Raw genomic sequence first — 25,718 nt, 5'->3', positions numbered from 1 at the left:
TTGTGCACGTCTTTGCAGGGTCGTTTCGCCCGGCTGTTCCACTGGCTGGAGAAGAAACAGCCCGAGTGGTGCAGACAGAGAGATACCTGGTCACTCTACCTCTTCCCTCCAGAGTCCAGGTAAGATTCTGATCATCTTTCTACCTCTTCACTCTGTGCTCGTTTTTGCAGCTTCTTTCCTTTAATACTGGTATTTGTTATTTATTGTAAATACACAGCAATCCAAAACAATGTGTTGTTCCGAGAGGAAAATGCTTATGAATGACTTCCTCCTGTGGCAGTTGTCAGTGTGCAGAAGAACAACTGACAAGAAGAGGATTCTTACCATTGCATTTGACTGACATCCCATAATGCTGCCCTGTAATTACAGTGTTTTTTTTGGCCTCAATGTGAGTGCTGCATTTTTATAGTTTTTTCCCTTATGTCAACTCCTCTTCCTTCCCACATTTTCACTTGAGAAGTCTCTTTTATCTGTAAATTTTTTGCTGTGTCAGGGGTGAGCGAGCCGGGGCAGAAGGGAGGAAGGGAGTTTCTCCCACTGAGTGCAGCGTGTTATCTCAGCCACGTGCTAACCCCCCCTCCCACCCTCCCCCTCCCTTTGATCCGCGTGTCTCTGCTGTCTGTTTGGAGGATGCGGCTGCGAAGGCGACACCGAGCAGCACGCCGGCCTCAGCCCGCTGCCACAGAACCACAACATGCTAATTAAATGGCAAAAAGAACAACCCACCCAGTGTCATGGCATGTCCACTCCAATTTAGGAGACTCTCGGATACAGTAGGCAGTAAGCGTTGGCAGCACCGCAGAACATCCTGAAGGCCAAAGTGAAATTTGAAATGATGGCTGTTCAGAAATCTGTCCGTTTTTTGACTTGTAGCTCGTTATTTGATATCATTTCCTGCAGTGATAGCGATGAAATGTTCTCCGGGGGCTGCGGATTTTTGGTTCTGACTGATGTTACTGTATATTGACAGTATTTGTGTTAAAGGTGCTAAAGACTCACAGGAAGTACAGCAGCTGGGAGTGGGTTCGATATTGTTAGTACGAAGTAACAGTTTTAGTTTCAACATTTCAGACATTAATCTGTGACTCAACATAACGAGCGCTGAGGTTACACTCGGTAACTAGGTGTGGTTGAGTTTTGTCATTTGCTGTCAACACAAATGGATAAAACAGACACAGCTAATGCTAATGAAATTGTTATTTCCTCTAATGTTGGAGGAACACATCGATTACTCAGCACGGTAACGAGTGGGAATCAGTGCTAATTCTAGCTAACGAGCCTAACTAACTACCCAAGTTGAAGCTTTTGGGTGTTTTGGGTGTTCTTATGAAAAGAAATGCCAAAACCAAGCGACGGGGAATAACGCTTCACAGGTGAGACATTATTTTACAGTATTTTATCATTATAAACATGTTCAATTCATAGTTAAAGCGAATTGTGCAGCCTGACAATTTTGTTTTGTAAGTTTTTAACATAGTGATTGTTGTAAGTGTGTCCTTTTTAATACGATTTCCAAAAGGATAAACAAACTCACATAATCAAAGAATTTTTTCAATTTATTTAAAAAAGACAATACTTAGAAATGTATTGCTGAGGAAGGGCATCTTACATATTCTGTTAAAGACATTTTAGTTTTACTATCTACAAAAGATAAAGTATTTAAAATGCCATGTTGCCATTATTTAGTTGTGGTCCTCCTGCCGGCCAGTGTGGCATCTACATCTATCTGTTGATGTTCAATATGAGGTCCTGGGGCCCACAAGCCCACCATGGATGTTGACACTGTCTCCTAGCAACAGCAGCCATTGTCAGTTCCCCGCTTCCATTGACAATGCCCATCCAAAAGCTTCATACATAAAATACTGATGTCATTTATTTATTTATTTTCACAAAATTGAGGAAAAGTCAAATCTCAGTTGAGCTTTAGAGGTAAAATAAGTGAAAAGCGGCCAAAATCTATATCAGTAGAAATTATTTCTGTTTTGCATTAAAGTGGTACAGTCCAAAAGGTTAATAGAAAAAAACCCTCCCCTGAGTCTGTTATTGTCTGACCATCAAGAAAAGTGAAAGAGCTCAGCTCAAACTGGACTTCTAGCCGGCTCTCAGTTGCAGCGGGCTACGAGGTCTGGCCGTTGCTGAGAGTGACACCGAGGACGTAGGCTCTGCGTGGCGCCCATTCTGGCCTTGAACCACCGCGGACGCCCGCCTGTGCTCACAATCACATCACGAGACAGCAGCGCGGGGGGGGGGGGGGGGAGAGGCTTTCACATGGACCCGAATTCACCTCAACCTGCCTTTTGTGCTCGCTGTTGTTACTGCGACTACTGATGATTACTGCAGGGGACGTTTTTAATGAGCGGAGGAGTGGGCCGGCTATGAAGGCATACTGGGAAGCAGCCACTGTGATTAGATGTGTTTGCCATGAGAATGAGCTGTAGAAGAACAGGGGGACCAGTAATGTGCTGGACCTGCTGGGCATGTGGTCCCCTCTACAGTACTTGAATAGATTATGTGGAACTGGACTGGACTTTGTGGGAGAAGTGGGACATGTGAGCTGCAGACAGTAAGATACAGACACGAGTAGAAGAAATAGACAGCAGGGAGGGTTTTAGTAAATACTGGAGGCATTGGTGTGTGGCTTTTCTATGTTTCTGTAAGGCTTTTTCTCCACTGACAAGAAATATAAGTGATTCAGCCCATACAGGTAGCCGAAGAAAACACTAACTGTTCCTGGCATCTGTCAGGCCATTCCTAGAAAGCAATCATCCAGAGCACAGGAAGTGATGCGGTTCATATGTGTGTGTGTGTGTCTGTGAAGATTTCTCAGTCATCCGGGTCAAGTGTTATCCGAAAGCTACTGGACTCCTTTGAGATACATGAACATGTCTCACTGAAAAGGTGAAACTTCTCCAAGAAACACAAGCAAGACCAGTAACCTTCAGAACAAAATGATCCTGTGTGTGGTTTGTTTGGAACGAACCGAGTGATCAGCACGAGTTGATTTAGACGTTTCTAGCCATTCTGCACCAAGAGATCATGCCTGAGCGCCGTTGATAGAGACACAAACTTCCTCAGGGTAATATCCAAGCACACATAACGCCCACACTGCTAACGTGACGAAGAGCTTCTGGGAAGTGAAGTGCAAAAATAGCAGAAGAGTAATTTGAAAAAAGAAGATTAGTAAAAGGAGGAGTTGATTCATTTTTAAAGCTTTATCATGTATTTATCTATTTCTTATGGTATCGGGCATTCCCTTTGTGATCAAGATGTCTTTTGTAAGTAGATTAAAAGAACAAGAAACATTAGCAAGAACACATTCAACAAAACACAATGAACAAGTTATTTGAAAAAAAAATCAATTACAAAACTTGTCAAATAACATCTGATAATATGCTTTTAAAAAGAGGAATGAAAGACCAGTTTTAGGGTAGTTTGCAATTTATTCCATTTCAAAGGTGCACAGTACAACCAAGCGGAAACCCACCGTGACGTCACCCATTGTAATTTGAACTGCCGTTTTGCAGCCTCTTTTGATATTTTGACCATCGCCATCTTGTCTTTTTCGGAGTTAGAAGTGATCATAGATCGACGAGCTGGGGAGGAACAAGTAGCGAATCTGACTCGATTTGACTGAGGAACCGATGACACTATGCCCCGCCCACCTAGACGGGACACCTGCCTGCACCCCAGGCCTGTCAATATAACCAGACACCCCCCCGAACGTACCGCATTTGGAGGCCTGATATTTAGTTAATTTTGAAATGATTTCCTGATGGACTGCCAGAACACTGATCAGAGGGAATTATTTTAACGAATGATGCTGTAATGACTTGTGGGAAAAAAATGTACTGACTTCAATGGAAAAGTTGAATAGGAGTCTTTTGGAGCCAGAGGCTTTTTGTAGTCAGCCCCTGGTGACTATGAGTGGTACTGCACATTAAGGAATTTCCCTATTGACTTCTCTTTTCAGCCCCATCCCTTCTTAAACACAGTCTATGATAGAACCTGAAACCAGCGCAGTAGTTCCTGGATCGTGTACTGTTGTGACTTGAAGAGGTGTGAGGTCATTTGGAAGCTTAAGCAGCACAGCTTTGAATCAGAGAAGAGTGTTCGGATGCCCTTTGTGAGATTTGGAAAGCAAAAAAACTAACTGTAATCAATATTTAAGGCCATGATGTCAGCTGTCATTTAGAGGCAGTCCATGTTTTGATGCAAGAAAAACTCCAAAGGTCAGTAAATATCATCTCAGTGGAAAGCTTCAAACTTGTCAAAATCTTTTCATACAAACATCCAGATGTCAGGGAGGTTTTAAAATCCGAGGTCTGACAGGAAGCGGTATTTTTGCTTGGCAGTTTTGTTTTCCCTGAGGTTTTAGTGTGTGTTTGTGTGTCTGGGAGGGGTGAGGTATTTGAACTTGACATGAAAGTTCACTTCCACACTCTGGCCCTCTTAAACCGCGGAGGAGGAGCTGCAACCAGAGGCCATGTTTCCTCCCTCCTTCGCCACTTGACAAAAACCCGAGAGCTCTTTAGCATCGAGGCTCCGATATCAAAGAGGAATTAGCTCACCCAGTCTGCATCATGTGTGATTAAGGACCGTCAGATGACACACACACAAATGCAGGCAGACTCAGCAAGTGTTGACACAATGATGTCTGTATTGCCAAATAAAGCCAAAAATCCAGATCTGAGCCTCACAACATTGTTCCCCTGCTGTACATTTTACCGATAAGAGCCATCAAAGCTGATTTGATGCACAGTTTAATCCCTTCCACTGCCGTATGTAACAAGTATCACTCCCTTTTCATTTTTCTCTCTGTTGTCGCAAGCTGAAAGCCTGGGAACCTTTTCATGTCGGGTAATGAAAGTCAGGCATAATTAATGACTCCTAAATCTACAGTATAGTGGTTCATTACAGAATAAGTGTGTACGAGACAAGCTCTCCTCAACTGAATGAGATTGTTCATTACTTGTAAAGTGTGGTTCAGTAAAATGTCCTTGTGCAGTCTGTGATATTATTTCAGGTTTTATAGAACATGCTTTGACTGAGCTGCAATCCGGACACGGATTTGTGTGCTTGACTGTTTCCATTTGAAGCCATTTCATACTTAAACTCCTCCACAATTCAAGAGGAAACTTTGTTCTTTATATTCCCATAATCATTGGCTACTTTACAGCCAATGATTTCACACACAAAATGCGACGAGCTTCTAAAAAAATGACGCTCTGTTACAAATGAAACCACTGAAAAGTATATGAAATAGTTCAAATCAACTCTAGTTCAACTAAAATACATGTTAATGTATCTGTATTTATTCAACATATTATGACACAACACTCACATTTAATTTCGACTTGTCACCGTCGGTAATACACACAGTAAGTCATGATAATGAACCAACATGCACAAAGGCAGGACCTCCCCGAAGTCCAACGGAGCCATTGTTACTACACCAGTGCATTGCCTACTTGTTGACTTGTCATAGTAGGCTGTATTGTTGAAAACTGGCAAATATTACTTTAATTAGTCCAGTGATAAATGTTCTTCTTATAATTTTTCATGGTGGTTGCCAAACCAGCTTTTAATTGCATTAGCACCACCTATTGGACTGGAGTGTGGCCCAGTAGGCTGGATAGAAGCACAGTACATTATACAAAATCTGACTTCATGTTTGGCCCACTGTAGTCCATTTTCATGTTGACGGGTTCAAGCATATTGAACACATAAAAAAAAAATTGGTTTACGGCAGGACATTTGTAAAATTGGCGGTTGAAATATAAATGTGTGAATACTCAACCAATCAAAATGTTAAGTGCTGCAAGCCCCACACACCCAAAGTTGCTGTACTTTGGAGAGTACTAACCATCCAGACAGGATCATTTTGGGTGTTAAATGAATCTCCTTGGAACCAAATTCAGTCTCTGGTCCCTGCGGTAAAAATGCAGTTAGAGAAACCGAGTTCGCCAAAAGGTTCCTCGTCCCTGGGGAAAGTTCCTGCAGTGGAAATGTGGCTTTAGAGTATTTTCAAACCGCATCATTGCGACTTTTACATAAAGATCCCCCCCAGACATGTTTTAGGACATAAAATATACTGTGCTTTAAATAATGACTTTATGAATAACGAAATTACATCTGCTCCTGCTCCCTCATTGAAATCATCCAGAATCTATGAACGAGTAAATAGTCCACCTGCTGGACAAAAGATGTCTCCTGCTTGACATCACTGTCCATTTTTATTGGAAAACAACTTGAGGTTTCAAGTGTCTTGATCACACTTGAGGAGGCGGATCCTTCCTCCACTACTGATCAATACTCCCATTATTTATATTACACCCATCGTCTGCTGCCGACGCTTCTGCGTCTCGCTCAAAGCTGTCATTAGAGTCTCCGTTGTTTGTTGTTGTTATTGCCCAGTTACCTAGCTCATCCTGTTTTAACTCCAGCCAATTCATCTACTTCCCCAGCACTGTGCTTCCTTTCAAGGCTCGACGGAGGAAGGAGGGAGGCAGAAAAGTCTCAGTAAACAGAACAGGTTAAATGAAACAGTGAAACATGATTAGGTGTATTGTGCATCGGGCAATCGCAAACTTGTTGCTACACTGGACTTCTGTCACTGACATTGTCTCTGTTCTCTAATTCTTTGTCAGGTTTCGGATCCTGTGCAATAGGTTCATCACCCACAAGATGTTCGACCACATTGTGCTCCTCATCATCTTCCTCAACTGCATCACCATCGCCATGGAGAGGCCTTGCATCAAACCCTCCAGTGCTGTGAGTGTCACAACGAGGATTTGAGAATACAAGCACACAAGAGCCTGTGAAAATCTACCACTTCACAGCCTTCAGTGAAAAATGTCTGAGATGTTTCTGTAAAATCAATCAGAAAGAAGCTCAAAACCACAAAAATCTAAACAGAAATGGAGGAAAAAAGGGGGAAAAAAAGCACCTGTCAACAAGTCCAACTGTGATGTGCTCTTCAAACACACATTTTCACAAATCACTCCTGGAGTTTTCTCTCTGCAGAGAAATGAAGTGGAACATTTTGGAAGCAGGGAACCACTCCTGTTTGACTGTGAGCCAGTAGCTTTGGGTAAAGTGCGCCATACCCCTGTATCTGCTGCACTGCATCATAGACACCGTCACCTCCGAGGCTAAATGCCTTCGAGTAGAGGAGGACTGGCCGGATGCCTTGCAGCAACACACACACATACATCGATATGTGTCCTTTCCTACTTGCAGCCGTAGAACACAGCTCAGCCCCTCCACGCATAAACACAATAATTATCACAGTTTTTTTTTTCTCACTGAGCGAGGTGTTCCACGGATTTGGACCTAATTGCGGCCCGGTCTCGCTGGAACACTCCGTTCTCTTTGTATTGAGGAGACCGCGCTGTTGAAATTGATTCAATTATCCGTGGGGCCGGCGTACGTGGCTAATGTCCTGCAAAGGAGAGATTTAATAAATGGAAGCCGCCCTGCAGACCTCAAGTTCTCATCAGAGCAGAGAGATCACACACACACACACACACACACACACACACACACACACACACACACACACACACACACACACACACACACACACACACACACACACACACACACACACACACACACACACACACACACACACACACACACACACACACACACACACACACAGAGTTATAAAGATGAATTCATTTCTCCCCCTCTCACCTCTACACACACACATATGTTCATACACAAAATCCAGTACAGCAGCCACACTTAATATTCACATTAGAAAGCAGTTTTTTTCACACGCACATATATTTTCTCAGCTTCCTTTTTTTCATTTAATATGACAACAACTAGTAAACTATAAACTATTTAGCCTGCCACAATAGAAATTAGCAGCCCGCATGAGCTAATCTCAGCATCTTCACCATTTTCTATTGGAAATTCTTTGTATTTATTATTTAGTTCATGATTTAATTTGTCTGAGTTGACTTAAATGTAAAAATACAGGTGTAAAAAGTAACCTTAAGTGGATATTTCCATAATTTTCCTTCAGGATAGCTGCGTTACGACCAGCATGTTTTTAGACTTAAAAACTGAAAAATAGTGCTCATAGGGGTCATAGTAGCAAATCGCAAAAAAAATATGAATTTAAATTGATGTTTTAATTATGAAGTTAGCCAAATTATTTAATTTGGCTAAACTGTAAGTATACACATGAAGAAAATAATCTAAAATGGCTAACGTATGACAGAGATTATCATAATTAGCGAGCTAGATTTGTTTAGTATCAGTATCCAAAGCCAAGTTTGTGGTAGTTACATCTGTTACGCAAAAAGTGTTTAGTTTGAAGTTATTTTCTACAATTTAGTTAATATTATTTGGCCAACATGTAAGTATACAAATAGGAAAAAAACTAAACTAAAGTTGATACTGCAGGCACGCTAGAAGGAGTTTAACAATGGAAGCCGCCCCGCAGACTCATTGATTTCTCACCTCTTTGCTCTGCACACATTTTTAAGTACACAGAACCGAGCCCCGACGCCACGCTAACATTCACCTCGGAAAGGAGTATTTTCACGTGCGCATATATTTTCCCAGCGTCCTGCCGTGGCCGTCGTGTCCGGTCCGCATCCACGGGGCATTATTGAAATGAGATGGAAATGTATGACGCAGCAAGCAGCCTGAAACAAGAGAACATTACAGTTCTGGAGCTGTGACGCTTATTGCTCCTGATCTCATTTTGCCTGGGTGGTCATTGCATGATGCTATTTGTTTGTCCGTGTGGGTTGTTTTGTATTAATGAAGCCGATTGTGAATCGATTTCCTCTCGCCGGTTCTGTTTTTGGCCCATGTAGAACAACTAAACATGTATCATTTATCACTCCGCTGCTTCTCGTCTGAAGCACCTGCTTTACATCACCCTCGGTGCCAACTTGACAAGGCACATGTAATACTCTTAAAAGAGGAATGTGGTCATTGTCACAGAGATAAAGTGTCTCAGTCACAACATTTTAGTGAGGAATGCAGGCTGAATAATTAGTTTATTGCCCTGGAAGTTAAGTCAACACTTTGCATTTGGCTTGCGGTCCCTTGTTGTTTTGGTTTGGTGCCGGAGGTTGCCTGGATACTGTCGTCCCGTCACTCGGTGGAAATGATAGAGGATGATTATAGCACGTATCATGATTTATTATTTCTAATTGAGGTAGGGGACAATACATCACTGTCTAAAGTTCCTAAATTGAATCATATCCGCATCAGGAGTATACAATACGATCAATCTGCGGTTTCAGCGTGCGCGTCATCTGCTCCAGACGACGTTAGATAAAGAGATGTCGATACACAGAGGACCGTGATGAAAGCTTTCCAGGAGGTGTGGGTTGACTCTGTTGCTCAGGAACACATGAAAGGTTTATAATTGTGCAATTGAATGCTGCTTGCTATCATTATACAACGGAGGATTTTGAGTTCCTTAAAAGTCAAGAACTACACAGAGCCTCTCAGGCATCCAGAGCTTCCAGTGTAAATCACCTACTGGAAGTGTTTAGCACTGGGTATTGTTTTCACTGGCGTGCAACTAAGCAAAGTGCCTCTCGGTTTAAGTCATAGCTGGCCTCTGCCATGATGTTCAGTGTGGCTGAGCTGGAAACAAACTCTTCATGCTGATGGCTTGTGGTTCGCTGAGTTGTGGTCAGGCAAACTCGATGCTAAGCGTTGAACTGGGACTAACGACACCGCCGCCGCTCGAGATGAGGAAGCAGCCCTGGATCTCTGTCACTGTCGGTTACAATCACTCTCAATCAGACATCAGTTAAAAGTATACACAAGCTTTGAAGGAAAGCACCCACTGCACATAAAAAGAAACAAAATCTACTGACTTACTGAAAAGCTATTATCTCCTGATGATTTGTTGGAGGAAAACACTTTAGGAATTTTTTTTTTTACTTTGACTCCCTCTGTTTATTCATTCATTCAGTCTTTATGCTTCTTTAATAATTCAAAATTAGTTTTGTTTAGCTTCTTTAACATTGTTCGTTGAGAATTTTTCTGAGTTAGCCTCAATGTAAATATGCAGGTATAAAAAGTAAGATTAAATAGAAAATGTACTTCATTTTTTATTTTTTTTGTCAGGACAGCTACAACATGCACTAATACAACCTGCATGTTTTTGGCCTTAAAAACTGAAAACCGCATGTATGAGTCCATTTAATTTGGCTAAAATGTAAGTTTACATATGAAGGACGAACACTGGCCGATTGGTAGTGAATACATAAGAAGAAATCAAGTTCTGTTGTGCGTAGTTTTTGCCAGCTAGGCAAGTAGCTAAAATGACTGTGGCTAATTACAATACTTACATTTGTAGAGTACATTGTACCTGCCAGAGTTAAAACATTTCCGTTATTTTTCCAAGCTAAGCTTGTAGAAGAACATTCTCAGCTTTTTATGATTTTTTTTATTCTGACTTTATTTTCTATTTATGATTTATTATAACTCATTTGACTGACAGGCCACATGTTTTTACAAAGTAACTTAAAGTTCATACATGCAACATATTGTGTATTAAACTTACATTAATTTAATGTTAACAGGCTGTTTAAACCAATCAGATGTTTTTAAAATTATTTTCAGTTCAGGTGCACAAATTATAGTCATATACATTATATCTGTAATCCTGTGTTTTATTTTTGCAGGGTAGAAACAAGTTTTAGTTATTTACTGCAAAAGTTCAGACAGAAAGCTACTGTATATTGTTTATCCTGCCAGAGCTAAAGATAGCAAGCTCATAATGTTATTGTACAAAACCAAAATACACACTCTTTCGCCAGCTTGTGCATTAGATCGACAGCAATTTGAGGCAAACTGTTGACCTGGTGAATTTACTGTATGTCTTATGAAGGCATAGGCTACTACACAACATGGATGTTTATAAGGAAGGACAGTATGAACTCTCGGTCACAGACAGAGACGGGAACAGCTGCTGTTAAGACTGGAATTTGTAAACCCTCTCAACGACAGCATTCCCAGTGATGTCATGCCTGATATTCCCAGAGACTTTACAAAAATCGCTGCAGGACTTCTGTGTGTGTGTGTGTGTGTGTGTGTGTGTGTGTGTGTGTGTGTGTGCGTGCGTGTGTGCGTGCGTGCGTGCGTGTTTTCCCTCAGAGCATGTGTGATGGTAGTCGGAGGCCGTGGGAAAGGCAGTCACCTACACCCACTCACACACAATATCACACACACACACACACACACACACACACACACACACACACACACACACACACACACACACACACACACACACACACACACACACACACACACACACACACACACATTGACATTTAGTGGCAGATCAGGGTCGCCTCCGACATAGAGGGAGCAGGGTAAATAAGCAGTCAGTGAAGGGATCTTATTCCTACTAGCCTGCTTGTTTTCTCTCCTCAGACCTTGTTTAGCTCAGTAAACAGGCTCCCATCCTCTTCTGCATGCACACACACACGCACACACACACACACACACACACACACACACACACACACACACACACACACACACACACACACACACACACACACACACACACACACACACACACAAAACTGAGCGAAGCTGCCTCGGGCAACAGGGAAAACATGGGAGTGCAATGATGTGACTGTGCGGATGGAGGTCCGGTAGCTTGAGTTTTATGGTGTTGTGTTGTGTGCACGCTCACACAACAAAATGATGGTGCTTGTTTTGAAAAATCTCTGATGAAAAAACAAAAGATCTGATGTAATATGCTTGTTTTGTTCAAGAAAAGTTCATTTCAACTGTCAGTTTTGTTTGTTTTTTCAATATAAAATAAAGGGTTTCACAACGTGTTGCAAAGGTGAAATAATTACAGTTCAGGTGATTCAGGCAGATCTTTAAACAAAATTAATTATTTTTTGTGTCATATTTTATTGCATCTTATTTTGTAGTCTTTTGTAACGCCCGAATTCCCCCCACAGGGATCAGTAAAGTGTTTTTTCTTTTCTTAAGTTTATTTAGAGAGCATTTTTTTTCACCACCTTGTTTAAATATTTCTTGCAGCGCTAATAAAGAGTAAACCTTATAATTGCCTGCCAGCCATCATTAGAGAGTCCAAAAGGGGTGTTTGTAAAATGATGTTTTTAGATAGTGTGTGAGGAAAAAAGCTCCCTCATACATTATTCAGCTGCACACTAGATCTGTTTAGAAGCAAACAACAAACTCAGGAGAAAAACACGCTCATAAGAAAAATTTGAATTTTAAGTCATTAACACAACCTCGTCTCAACAAGTTGTCTTTTTTTTTTCGGCAGGAGCGGATTTTCCTGACATTGTCCAACTACATCTTCACAGCGATCTTCGTGACTGAGATGACTGTAAAGGTAAGGCTTTCCAACTTGTTATCACAGTAAAGTGTGAAATAGACACGCCGGTCCACTAAAGCAAAACGTGAGATAGCCACGCTTTGCGCTGTCTCGGTGTGAAAGTTACACGTTGTCCTGTAGTGACCCCAAATGAAACCTACTGAATGCTTAAAGCCATGTGATTTAGAAAATGAAACTTTTAGCAAAAAGACATGGTTGGGATTAGTAAATAATCACGTGGTTGCGGTTAAGGGAAAATAACATGGTTGGGGTTTTGAAACAAAAAAACAACTCAAGAAAATTGAGAATTGTCACCTGGATTCAAACCCCATCGTCCCTCATGGTAGTCTGTGACTAATGCCAACAAGTCACCCCTTCTTCCTCTTAGTACTGCCAAAAAAAAGTCCTTTGTACTTGGTCTTAAAACCTCTGTTGCCAGACCCTGCTCACATGATCCCGCGTCACATGATAATTATGTGCGTGTGAGTTTCACGCTTACAAAGCGTGAAACTTTCATGCCCAAAGTGGACCAACGGGTCTATTTCATGCGCTGCCGTGATACTGGGTTGGAATCTCCACTCTTTCATAGAATCCGTTGTAAAACCTTGCTGTGGGAGTACAGACTACATTTAATCTTACTTCCTTAAACCTGGTGTAACATTTCAAAATATTTTTATCACTTTACCTTCATGTGATGGGATAGGATACGACCATATTCTTATACTATATAGGCGACGATGAGGGACGATGAAAAGTTCAGAGACTGCTCCTGTTGCGCACGAACAGGGTGAAGCACTGTGACGTACAGTGAGCAAAGGGAAGCTATAACCTTTGTGAGTACATATTCCAAGTTATAATGCTCCACCAACATCAGCACCTGAGCTACACCCAATTTTGTGATAACTCGTCAGGGCTCATCTGCGATTTCGCCATGGACTTTAACAGAGTGCACATCAAATTTTGTGTCAAACTCTAGAAATTGCCAACAGAGACCATTGAAATCCTTCAGGAAACCTACAACGAAGAAGCTATGAGGCGTTGTGTTCTGTGTTTTGGGTGACATTCAACTTCCAGAGGGGCAGAACGTCACCGTCCGAGTCCAAAAAAAGGTGCATCAGTTGGGTTTTCTTTGACATTTGAGGGGTTGTGCGCCGTGAATTCATCCTCCAGCGTCAGTCTGTCAGTTCTACTGAGATGTTTGGAAGCATTTCAGGGAAACTATTCAGTGCAAAAGACCTTAACTGTTGCGTGATGGCACTTTGGTTCTCCAACATGACAACATGGCTGCTCACAGAGAGCTGAAAACACACAAGTTTCTCACCTGCAACGACACAATTGTCGCTGCCCACCACCCACACTCACACCCATACTTTGATGTGCGCTCTTTGCTTAAGTTTCAGGTCCATGTTAAAATTGCAATGTGCACAGATTAGTGTTCACAAAGGCACTCGTAACTCAGGTTCTGATGTTGATCGATTGAGCAACGCAACCCAGAATACTTTCTGACGAAGGTTATAGCTTCCTGCTTCTCCGCGTATGTTTCCATGCTGCGCTCCATTTGCTCTAACAGGAGCAGCCACTGAACTTTTTGATTCCCTCCTCATATTTTTTATTCATTCATCCCTGACTTCTGCTCTTTCTCACTCACTTGACGTCAGCTCTTGCTCCACTACATATTTAGCAGGTCGGGATTCTCTGGCGGCATAAAAACACCGGTTGGCTCTCATCGTGACCTCTCATACGCAACAACATGCAAGGCATCTGTGTGTGTGTGGGGGTGGGGGGGTGGGTAGAGAGTTGGAGTGTGTGTGTGTGTGTGTGTGTGTGTAGGGGGGGTTGTAAGACTCTAACAGACAGCGAACACACACACACACACACACACACACACACACACACACACACACACACACACACACACACACACACACACACACACACACACACACACTGGCGTGGCTCTGAGTGGAGGTCCATGCAGGCGTGGGCAGCAGCGAACAGACAGAGGGGAGGAAAGTTCATGGGTGTCACTCATTCAAAGCCTGTCTCTATTTTTGGTTCCAGTGGCTCTCAAACGTAGGGTCTACACACACACACACACACACACACACACACACACACACACACACACACACACACACACACACACACACACACACACACACACACACACACACACACACACACACACACACACACACACACACAAACACACACACAAACACACACACAAACAAACACCCCGGGCGCTGGTTATAGCATTTAATGGCCAAGTGATCTTTCAGTGTCGTGCAAAAACACAGCAGTAATGACTGGTTTGCAACAAACATGTTTCCAAGTCAAAACTTTTAACTGCATCAGTTTGACAGCTGGAGTTACTGGAAACTTTTCTGATAAATAATGCATTGTGTTAATGCTGAAACAGAACTTTTAGGTTTCTCACAACACGTCAGTGTAGATGTCTGAGTTAGCAGTTCTATGAGAGCAATGTGAATTTCAGAATTTCTTAGACGATGCTGTTTAACTTTGAGTTAAAATTACGCATTAGCTTTTCATAAAAACTTTAAAGATTCGAGACATGTCCAAAAACATGAATGAAAAAAAAAAATCTACAACACCAATGTTGCCAATATGAAACGCTGCTTTCATATTGATGACAGTAAGATTGTGAACTCAATGATCCCCTCCCAACATGTTTTAAGATCTTCGGGGGAAAAGTTATTTGAATCATATTTGTATTTGATGGGTTTTCCACAAAAAGTAAAAATCAATCATTTCTGGATCCAAGTACAATACCTGTCAAAAAGAGCCGGTTTGATCATAGTATTCAATCTTTTTTCTTTTTTGAAGACATTTTAAACGTTTTTGAAATCTTCCTACCAAACTGACCTTCATGTCTTATATTAATGTTGAACTTCTCATTTCGTCTCACATAGTTAACCAGTTTTTGTTAACTTTTGACAAAGCTCACCTAAAAAAAATTTCAGGTGACGACCTCATGAAGCTGCACAAGAAATGATATGTAGTCTGTCGGGCTGTTATCTAAATAGTAGCTACTTTGAGGAATCTAATATATGAAACATGAAATATGAATGTTGCAGTCTTTTTTATCTCACTACATATTTCCATTTGTGTTTTTTTTTTTTTATACTTTTCCTGTAGAAAATAATAATAATAAATAAAATAAATGAGTAGGTCTGTCATAACTTTTGATTGGTACTGTACCTTTAATGTAAAAAGAATGTCAATCTTTCCTTCAAAAATGTAAAGTAGTATAAAACAGCATAAACAAAAGTAAACAACCTGTCTTTGTTCATAAATTGACAACCTCTTTGATGACTCCCCAGACATATTTTGCATACTGTATACAGTAGGTACTGATTTGCATCAACTAATTTGACTGATCTTTGATCCATCTGCCTCTTATCTCGTCAGCTGCGATAGGTGCTTAGAAATGCATTAAAAAAAAATAGTCCGGGCCTGATTTAATAAGTTTGAGCTCAACAGAACCAAAGTCAGCCCATATCTGTTATTTTCTGGAATGTAAATTGCTTTACGGGCTGAATAAATGATGAGCGGAACGTATGGAATCAGAAACGAGGGTTGGAAAACTTGCAGCTTTTTTGATCTTCGCTGCCAAGGAAACGATCACTCTACAAAGTCAATAAGCCGGGCATATGGGACATTAGGCAGGGACTCTTAATAATATGCTAAAACGGCCTGATAGCAAACAAATCTGCAGCCGCACTGACAAAAACATGGAATTTCTGTATTCGTGTATCATTTTCTGCCACTTATATTTAGAGTGAATAACTAATTTTAAATATTATCCAGCTGGAACTGATGCAGTCTACTCTGTGTTATCTGCTGTGTCATTAACATACAGTAACTCCACTATTCTTTATATTCATGTAAAATGTCCCCCTTCCTGTCCAGATCGTGGCTTTGGGCTGGTGTTTCGGGGACAAGTCCTACCTGAGGAGCAGCTGGAACATCCTGGATGGGATGTTGGTGATTATTTCCGTCATTGACATCCTGGTGTCTCTCATCTCCAACACGGGAACTAAGATCCTGGGCATGCTCAGAGTGCTGAGGCTGCTGAGGACCCTGAGGCCGCTACGGTAAGCGTCTCTGCCGGGGACGTACAAAATTATAGACAAACAAACGCACGCAGAAGACAGACAACCACTCCCTAAAGCTGGTGGAAAGAATCGTAAAACAAAGTCTTACCTTTCATACCGTAAGATCTGATATATATCGCTAGTTGGTGGGCAGCAACGCAAAAACACTGATACACAGTCATAGTATGAGCAAAAACACTGATACACAGTCATAGTATGAGCAAAAACACTGATACACAGTCATAGTATGAGCAAAAACACTGATACACAGTCATAGTATGAGCAAAAACACTGATACACAGTCATAGTATGATAGTATGAGCAAAAACATACACAGTCATAGTATACAAAAACACAGTCATAGTATGAGCAAAAACACTGATACACAGTCATAGTATGAGCAAAAACACTGATACACAGTCATAGTACGAGCACGGGTGTTTGTTCAAGCACCGGAGATCAGCTGATGTACGCACACACACCGTTTAGTTGTGGTCATTTCTAAGGTTGTGTAACCGGGGCAAAGTTTACAGACAATACTCAATCATGTCTATTGCATTTAATTGTTTTAATTTAATAAGATCAACAATATCAGCATTGAATGATTGTTCTGGATTACTCATCTAAAGTGTTATTGTTCAATTTCAGTCACGACATATTCCAGATGTGCAAATATTTCAGAATAAGAGCCTCGTTATGAAATTAAGAGTTACTGTTTACTGATATGCTCGAGGGCTTTTAATTTGAAAGAGATACAGGAAGTGTTGAGTTTGTAGAGAATCTAATGCAGTAGCTGAAGCAGATCAAGAGAAGTGCGAGCATTTGAGTTCATAGCTTGTAGAAAAAAAAAGGTGTTACCAGCATAACTACATCTATGGGTATAAGTCTACCTATTTATATATATTTATTTGTTTTGTTTTCATATGGGGGGTGGACAAAAACTGAACTCCCTCTTATATTTGACACCCTTGGAGCTTTTGGGAAATGTGTGTGTGAATGTGTGTGTGTGTGTGTGTGTGTGTGTGTGTGTGTGTGTGTGTGTGTGTGTGTGTGTGTGTGTGTGTGTGTGTGTGTGTGTGTGTGTGTGCGTGCAGTCATTTATTTTAGCGTGCGTTGATTGACACACAAGTTATTGTCGGCGTGTACACAATTGCACAGTTATGTTTATTTGAGCGGAAGTAAGGCGGAAATCACCAATTTGCTGAATGTTTTTGTACCCACATCTCCAAATATATTTGTTTTGCGTGCGTGCTCGTGTGAGAAAGAGAGAAAATAAGAATATGCTTCTTAAATGTGTGCAGTCCTTCAGTTTCAGCCTCAGCGTGTGTGTTTGCATGTGTACATGTGGAGCCATTTTGCATGCATGTGTCTTCATGCTTCACTTGGCTACCGGCCGCATACTCGGTGTCTCATCTCGAGAAGGCTTTGCCCTCTCTTGAATATTTATCACGGTTTTTAGGAAGGAGTGCAAGAATCAAATATTCATCTTCATCCAGCCAAATGTACCCACTAAACACCACTGATCTTCCCTCCCATCCATCTGCTGTTTTAACTTTCACCTTTGACATGAAAGTGAAGTCTTGTGCACTGACTGCTTTTCTTCTCCCAGCCTTCAAGGTGTTATTTTCTTCTTTGAGTTCATAGCGTCATGTTTGTGTGTGTGAACATGGTGTATTCGCAGTAAGTCGGCACACTCCGGGTGTTTGTTTTTTTTTCTTTCATCTTACATTCAGGTTTCAGCCCTCAGAAGTGAGTTGGGTTGAACTTTGTTGTCTTGTTTTCATCGTGTTGCTCGATGCCAGTACCTACTCTGGTAGGTTCAGTGGTATTATACCTGATGATGTTCAAAACTAGAAAAGTAAACTAGTAGTCTAAAAGGAAATCTGTTTGTGTGCATCAAGGTCCACAATACAACCCTGTTAGCAAAACTTTGTTACTATTAGCGATGGGTATTTCAAACAAAAATACTATTTGATATTCCCTGGGAACTATTCATCACGGCCGCACATACACACACACACACACACATAAAGAGAAAGTGCTGTAAACTCAGGCAGACTGAATTCCACCATCCATGTACACCTTTTAGAGATCTGATAAAAAAAAACATATTTTCATCTGACCATTGATTATTGATCAGTGGATGGACCGTCTGCTCTGTGCTTGCTCTCTAATGATCATGCATTGCTATGGTAGGCTGAAGCTCTGCTAGCTTTACCTGCAAAATTTGGACTGCACCTCATTATTATTTATTTTTTGAAGGAGTTCTACTCAGAACTTTTTGAGGCGTCTTTGCATGTTTCTGCTGTTCATACCACATCACACAGTTTTACCTGCAAACTCCTGGAAGCAACGTCTTCTTCTCCTTATGTTGTTCAATGGCGGTTGGTAAACAGCTTCGAGGTGCATTAGTGCCACCTCCTGGCAGTAGTGATGCATTCCTACAGGGGGCAAATAAGGAAGGATGATAGTCGCATATACCATTTGACTTTTTATATTTCAGCTATTTAACTATTAGCTATTTGAAAATCATTAGTTTGTCATCTTTTTTCAATGCACCAGGTGTAATACCAGGCAGTGTAAAGCGTTGTACCAATTAGGGATAGGTCCTGATTTTTAATATTTTTTATGTGACTATCATTGTCATATTTCCCTTGTTTTTACCGACGCCTGGTAATAATGTATTATGACCACCAGAGGGGGGCAGTAACGCGCATAAAAGCTGTTTACTAACCGCCATTTAAAAGAAAGGAGGAAAAGAAGAACACGTTCCTACCAGGCTCTCATGAAACGTGTGTGTTACACTGAGCTCAGATGCTCGAGTACAAACTGGAGAAACATTCAAAGACGACTACAGCTGTTCTGTGTGGAAATCCCCCCCCCCCAAAAAAAGAAGATAATAAGCTGCAGTGCAAACTCTGCTAGGTAAATCGAGCACACCTTAAGATATGAGACTCATTTGAGAGTGAAGCACCGAGCAGATGTTCATCAACGATCAGTGACGACCTTTTTCATGAATGAGGTTCGAAGACGTGCTTCTCATCAGATTTGTAAAAGGCGAGAGTTTCCAGCCAAGTTTGACAGCATGTGTTAAACCAGAGTTCATGGCATGAGTGAATCTCTTCCTGTGTGTTTGTGATGGTCTGTCATGCATGGACGCTTGTGGGTTGTCTTTGAATAATGGACGACTCGTTTTCAGCAGTTATTGAGTAGTATTTTAGCCTGAAACACCCATCGCTTGTTACCAGTTTGACAGTTTATTGTCGTGTCCCATTGTTGTAAAGTTGGGTCCACCCACATCATGTGTAGAAATAAGAAGTTTACAACACATACAGAACTGTGGAAATGTTTTTAACACTTCTTTTTATTGGATGAGATCTTTCTGCACACAGTGTATGCACACCGTTTTTCCTGGTATTTGGCGGGTAGGTTGGATCTTGGAGAACCTGCCAAAGATCTTCTGTGGATTTAGTCTTTCTCGGTGTCTTCTGTCTCTTCATGAAATCCTAGATTAACTCCATGATATTGAGATCAGAGATCTGTAGGGGACGTGCCATCTTTTGCAGGACTCCTTCTTCTTCTTCTCGTGGCTGAAATTGGTTCTTTATGACTCTGGCTGCATGTTTGGGCTCCTTATCCTGCTGCTGAATGAATTCAGAACCAATCGGATGCCTCTCTGATGGTGTTGCATGATGAACAAGAATCTAAACATCTGAAGTTCTGTAAACTCGCGCACAGTACTTTGGTTTTGCTGCCACTGTGACACTAAATAATTAACTTGCTGTCACACTAGAGGCATCCTAATCAGAACTGTTGCAACACTAACAAACTGAAAAGGTTACCTGATTCTAGCAGCTGCTGAATCCTCTGTCTCCATGTCTTGCTTTTCTCCGCCTTGCTTTATTTAATCCCCAGAGGGCAGCACGTCTGAGGCTGAATTAACGTCGAGTGGGGAAGGTTTAAAGTCAGATTAGAAAAATATGAAGCAATTATAAAGAGGGAATTGGACAAATTTCGAGTATGGGGAGGGAAATATTTTTGGGAGCAAAGGGCAAGCATTTCTTGAGGGAGTGATGTCTTCACTTTGAGAGAGATGCAAAGTGGCAGAGGGGGAAATAGGATTAGGAGGAGTTTACGGAGACAGGCAGAGAGTGGGGGAGGGAGAGACGGGGGAGGATGGGAAAGAAAGAGTTGAGCTTGTCTCTCTCCTCCGCTGAGGCTGCAGATGAGTTCCAGGAAAGCAACACTGTAAAATCATTTTTAAGGTCGTTATTAACTTTTAATCCAAAAAGGAGGAGCGCAGCATTAAAGGCTGTAACCTATTAAGCTATAACTGTGCTGCTCTGGGTACACTGAACGGCTTGATTGCTGCAGGTACTAAAACCCTGTTAAACATAATTCAGTCTGGTCAAAACAGAGGGGAGTTACTCTTTGTTGAGTTACTGTTTGGGAGACGTCAACTTTTGTTGAGTTGTTACTCCAAAACCCCGACAGTCAGACGTTTGGTTGTTCGACAAGATATATGGACATGTTTGTTGACATGATCTGTAGGAATTGGAGTTTGCCTCTTCCAGCTAACTATACCTCAAAAAGGATGCAAAAAAGGAAATAACTGGAGTTGCCCTGATTTATATTCAAATATAGATAACACAGAGTGTAAAAGGTTGCTGTGATGCTGGTGGCACGTAGGCAAAGCTACACTGAACCAGTTGAGTGGTGACACCTGTAGCTTCGTCAACACAGATTGTCTGAAAGTGACCGGCTCTTGTCTGAAAAGTAACACTTCATGAAGATGTTAAATTTAGCTTCACCATTCCTTCATGGCTGTACTGAACGAGCTAACTTTGAACAAAACATCTGTTCCTTTCCATGCCGTAACATGAGGCAAATGTAAAACTGTCCCAAGATGCAGTGCCATGAATAGCTGCTCAGTGCTGTAACTGTTGGCTCCGAAAGTCTCTAATATTTGAGTTTTCCATCGTTTAACGTGAGACTTCATCTGTTTCAAGAGATATTGAGGCTTCCTATTTTGACTGGTTTCGGCCAATGCGAAGATAATTGCCTCACCAACATCATCCAAGTTGTTCCACATAACATTGTTTTGGTGTCAGCAGCATGGTTGGTGTTGCACATTCTCACAACTTTTGCTCAATAGCTGGTTGCAACAGAAAGACCTGGTAGATCTGCAACTCGTCATTATGTGGTCTGTTGATTGGTAAAGACAGTAAACTTATCAACCTTTTTCATGAAGCACGTTACAAATCAGTTATAATTAATGTCAAAATTACAGTTAGCTAAAGCACCTTTGTTTTTTTGCCCACAATAAATTGAAGAATATTGATCTGTGAGTGTCGATATTTAGTCTGTTTTGATTCTACCTACAGCCGAGCATCCGCCAGCGTCCAACATTTGGAGCTGTGCGTGCTGCAATTGCTCCCTATAATATGTGAGTACAACTTTCAAGCTACAAAGTTAAAACTGTTTTTCTCCCAAATTCTCCAAAACGCTCATATAAAACCCTCCACCAGGCAAACATAAAGCCTTCGTCGCCCGTAAAGCTTCAGCATTAGTTTCAGTGTCAGCTTGTTGTCCTCCCAGTTCGACTGTGGCAGAATCCCACTCTGTGTTTGTGTTTGAATTAAATATGAGCTGGTCTGTGTTTTCCCCTCCGGCAGCGCAGTGCACGAGGGCTTCACACAGGCAGCGTCGCAGCTGCTGACGCTGACACGGCAATAATAGTCAATCAACCGTCATTTATGTGCTCACAGGCTAGAATCGATGGCTGCTTGTATCTTAGGCAACCAAGTTTTAAACCTCGGTAGATGTTGTGTACTGTGTATTCGTGCGTTGCTCGCCTCACGTGCTTGTGTGAGTCTTACTGCAACAAGCAGAAACCTGTACTACGAAGCAGGATATGCGGTTAACGAAGTAACTTCAGGTTCAACCCTTAGTTCTTATTTGCTCTCCAATCCTAAAAGACTAAGGCTAAAATGACCATATTTTATTTTTTTTAATTAAAGTTGGCTTGTTGTTTTAAAAGATGCTGCTTTGCTACCAGTACACTTGTCCATGTTTGCGTGTTTGGTCATATGCAGCAAACAGCGGCTCTTTTATGTGAACATGCACAGAGACCGACCCTGGGTTAGTGCTGGGTACCGAACTTCCATATTTTCCCAGCGCCGATGAAATTGGTTCGGTAGTATCTAGCTTCAAAGAAAATACCGTATCCTTTTTGCTCCATTTATGCAGCAGTACATGTTATCTTTGTCAGTGAGCAGCAGCAATGCATAGCCTGCGCTCTGCCCATTGTTGTATCTCAAATTATTGTCCCCAATCGTTTTCCCCGGGTCCGTTGATAGAAGCAGTATTTTAGGCATTTACCGGTTTTAGTTGATTTTTATTAAGCATAGTTTACAAGATATCTTGGAGAGCCCAACATCAACCTGAGGTCTCTTTGTTGGATTCTGACTTCCCCCTTTCCGGCACATACACTTATACTATAGGAAGAGGTGTTACCTACAGTGAGGCGGGAACATTTGCATAGTATGTTTGTCTCAGTACTTTTCCACTGTCCTCCGTTTGAACCACATCTCCCTTTTGATCTGATAGTGAGTTGCACCCTACTGTGACCCCAACGTGTTAAGTTCCTGCATAAGCCATGTGTTCTACAATGCTTACAGTCAGTATATATTTTGTGCTTCTGTGCTAGGATATGTTTACAACAATACAACACAAATATATATATCATATCATATTACTTACATATAGGTCGTACCATCACTACCAATCTTAAGGTGTAGACAAAAGGCTGTGTATGTAAATGAGAGTGATACTGCTTGGCCAAACCAAAAGGTCACAGTAGGAGGTCTGCAACCTGTGGGGTCACATACAGTTGTTCTTTGAAGCATTATCAGATGGCTGTCTCCAGGGGGTGAAGGAAGACAACCCAAATTATATTGTATTAGCATACAACATATGAGCCCTCATATGCACTAAGCAGATCTATATTCCACAATTCCCCCTTTTGATCTCAATTTAAGAGATCACCATTTTGACAGGTATTATTAACCACAAAAATACAAAAAATGCTAAGCTAGATGACATTCACAACTATTACATACGACCTGATATCTTTTTCTCTGTCGGTGTTCTTCGGGTGAACTGTACCCGGCGTGGTTGTTCCCTTTTTCATCTGATGAGTGCCCTTGTCTAGTTATGTTGCTCCTCTGGTCCCAATGGCACACCTGAAATCCCTATCTCCCATAATATGACACATACTACACCTGCAGAGATGAGTCCCAAGGCCATGTTCCATCTCCAGTCACCCCAGAGACTGGTTCTCTTGTTCATCTTACTTTGTCAACAGAATTATTGCATCAATTAACAGCACAGGTATCAATAGCCAAGCAAAACATAAAATTTATTTATGTGAATCTTCAATTTGCGATCTTCGAGTGACGTGGCAGACACTTGATGCAAACGAGCCCTCCCTCGTTCGAGTCGGCTGTCTTCTTGCTTCGGATACGGAGAGTAGACTATCTCGGTATCTACTCGTTGAGGGGATTATTCTACCCCTTTTGATGCGATGTCATCTGTTCCAGCCGGGCTCGAGGTGTTTGTGGCGACGTCGGTGCTCGCCTCCTCCAGAGTCCGCTGCGGTTCCAGTGCTGGCGCGCACTGGGTCAAGTGATACCACGTGTCTCCTTTTCCTTTGAGCCTCACTGCATGGGAGGTCCTCTCTGTCACCAGGAACGGTCCGGTCCACCGTGGCTCGTCCCACTTTCGTTTCAGGACCTTCAGAAGGACCCACTCGGCCGTGTGCGGCGTTCCTGGCTCCCCAGGGAGCCTGTCTCGGCTACCTGTGTAGAGAAACTTGACACCAAAGCTGTTAGTTGATCATAGTATGGCTTATATTTCATCCAGGAACTTGTTTCGATCGTCACCGGGTTTCCTGCGCCTGGACCCGGAAACTGCTGTCCAGTCCACAGCTCAAAAGCGGTGAACCCTGTGGTAGAATTCACAGAGCTGTGCACTGCCATCAATGCTACTGGCAGAGCCTCCACCCAGGACAGTTTGGTTTGAGCACATACTTTACTGATTTTACTTTTCAGTGTCTAATTCATTCTGATGGGTGTCTTGTCCGCAGTCAGGAATCCTGCTCTGATCCATTGCCTCAGCTCTACGTGAATAGCGCCCACCACATATGCTGCGTCTGTGTAAATATTTACAATTTTTCCTTCGGCCCATTCCAGCACTCTAATCAAAGCTTGTAATTCTGCAATCTGCGCTGATTCCTTTCCCTCCACTGGTTCTGCCACCACTTCTTCAAATCCTGCCTGCGTTCTCCTGACTACCGCTAGGGCTGCTTTCAGTCCTTCCACTGGATATCTGTAACAACAGCCGTCGGTGAACAATGTTTCCTCAGCTTCCTGTAAGGGATGTTCTGCAAGCTCTCTCTCACCCTGACATCTTTCTGCACCCTTTCTTCACATACATGCGGCTCCCCTTCTCCCATGTTGTCTGCCATGTTTATGCCTTCATGTGTGTATGTGATGTGCGGTGCTGTCAGTGTTTTGTCCAGTCTGGTCTGTCTTAGTGATGACATGGTGAACGCTATAGAATTCACATATGCCACGACTGTGTGTGTGGTGAGTACTATCAGTTGATGTTGCATGACTATGGGCGCATTTTGTAATGAGTTTGACTACTCCTGCTGCATGTCTTGTGCATGATGGATGCCTTTTTTCCATTGGATCCAGCATGACACTTAAATATGTCAATATTGTCCTATCACCCCCTTTTTTCTGAAACAACACACCATTTACAACTGTGTTTGTTTCAGAAACATCCAAATAAAAGAGTAGAGTGTAGTCCGCCAATGCCAGCTCGGACGAGTTGGCTAATAATTGTTTAAGTTTAATGAATGCCTGTTCGGCCGTGATAGTCCATTTTAGCGGCCCAGTGAGATTATGCATGCCCACCTCTCTCACCATGTTACGTAAGCTCTGGGTGAGGCATGTGAACTCAGGTATATAGTGTCTACTATATCCGACCAGTCCCAGAAACGAGAGCATGGTTTTGACTGTCAATGGTTTTGGGTGGTGCAGGATCGATGTTCGGTGTGCAGGCGACATTGAGGCCCCCTTTTGTGATATTAATCGACCCAAAAATGACACCTGCTGTCGTGCAACTTGTAGTTTGTTTTTACTAACCTTAAACCCATGTGTAAAGAGATGCAACAGGAGTGT

General features: G+C 42.0%; 1 protein-coding gene across 9 annotated transcripts in view; it reads left to right on the top strand.

The window, feature by feature from the left end:
• The window catches only part of cacna1g (calcium channel, voltage-dependent, T type, alpha 1G subunit), a 289,223-nt gene that overhangs the window by 206,592 nt on the left and 56,913 nt on the right, over positions 1-25,718 (top strand). For all 9 annotated transcript variants that reach the window (XM_069707505.1, XM_069707504.1, XM_069707506.1 and 6 more), the window contains 4 exons: positions 19-119; positions 6,648-6,771; positions 12,302-12,370; positions 16,286-16,470. In XM_069707505.1, the coding sequence (XP_069563606.1) occupies positions 19-119; positions 6,648-6,771; positions 12,302-12,370; positions 16,286-16,470 (479 nt within the window). The remainder of the gene's footprint in view (positions 1-18; positions 120-6,647; positions 6,772-12,301; positions 12,371-16,285; positions 16,471-25,718) is intronic.

Source organism: Brachyistius frenatus, unplaced genomic scaffold (genome assembly GCF_029030835.1).
Source record: "Brachyistius frenatus isolate BFR_SWC_R1_liver_20210118 unplaced genomic scaffold, ASM2903083v1 Contig_69, whole genome shotgun sequence".
NCBI lineage: Eukaryota > Metazoa > Chordata > Actinopteri > Embiotocidae > Brachyistius > Brachyistius frenatus.
The sequence above is the reverse complement of the archived record's forward strand: the minus strand, read 5'-3'. Positions and strand labels throughout refer to the sequence as shown.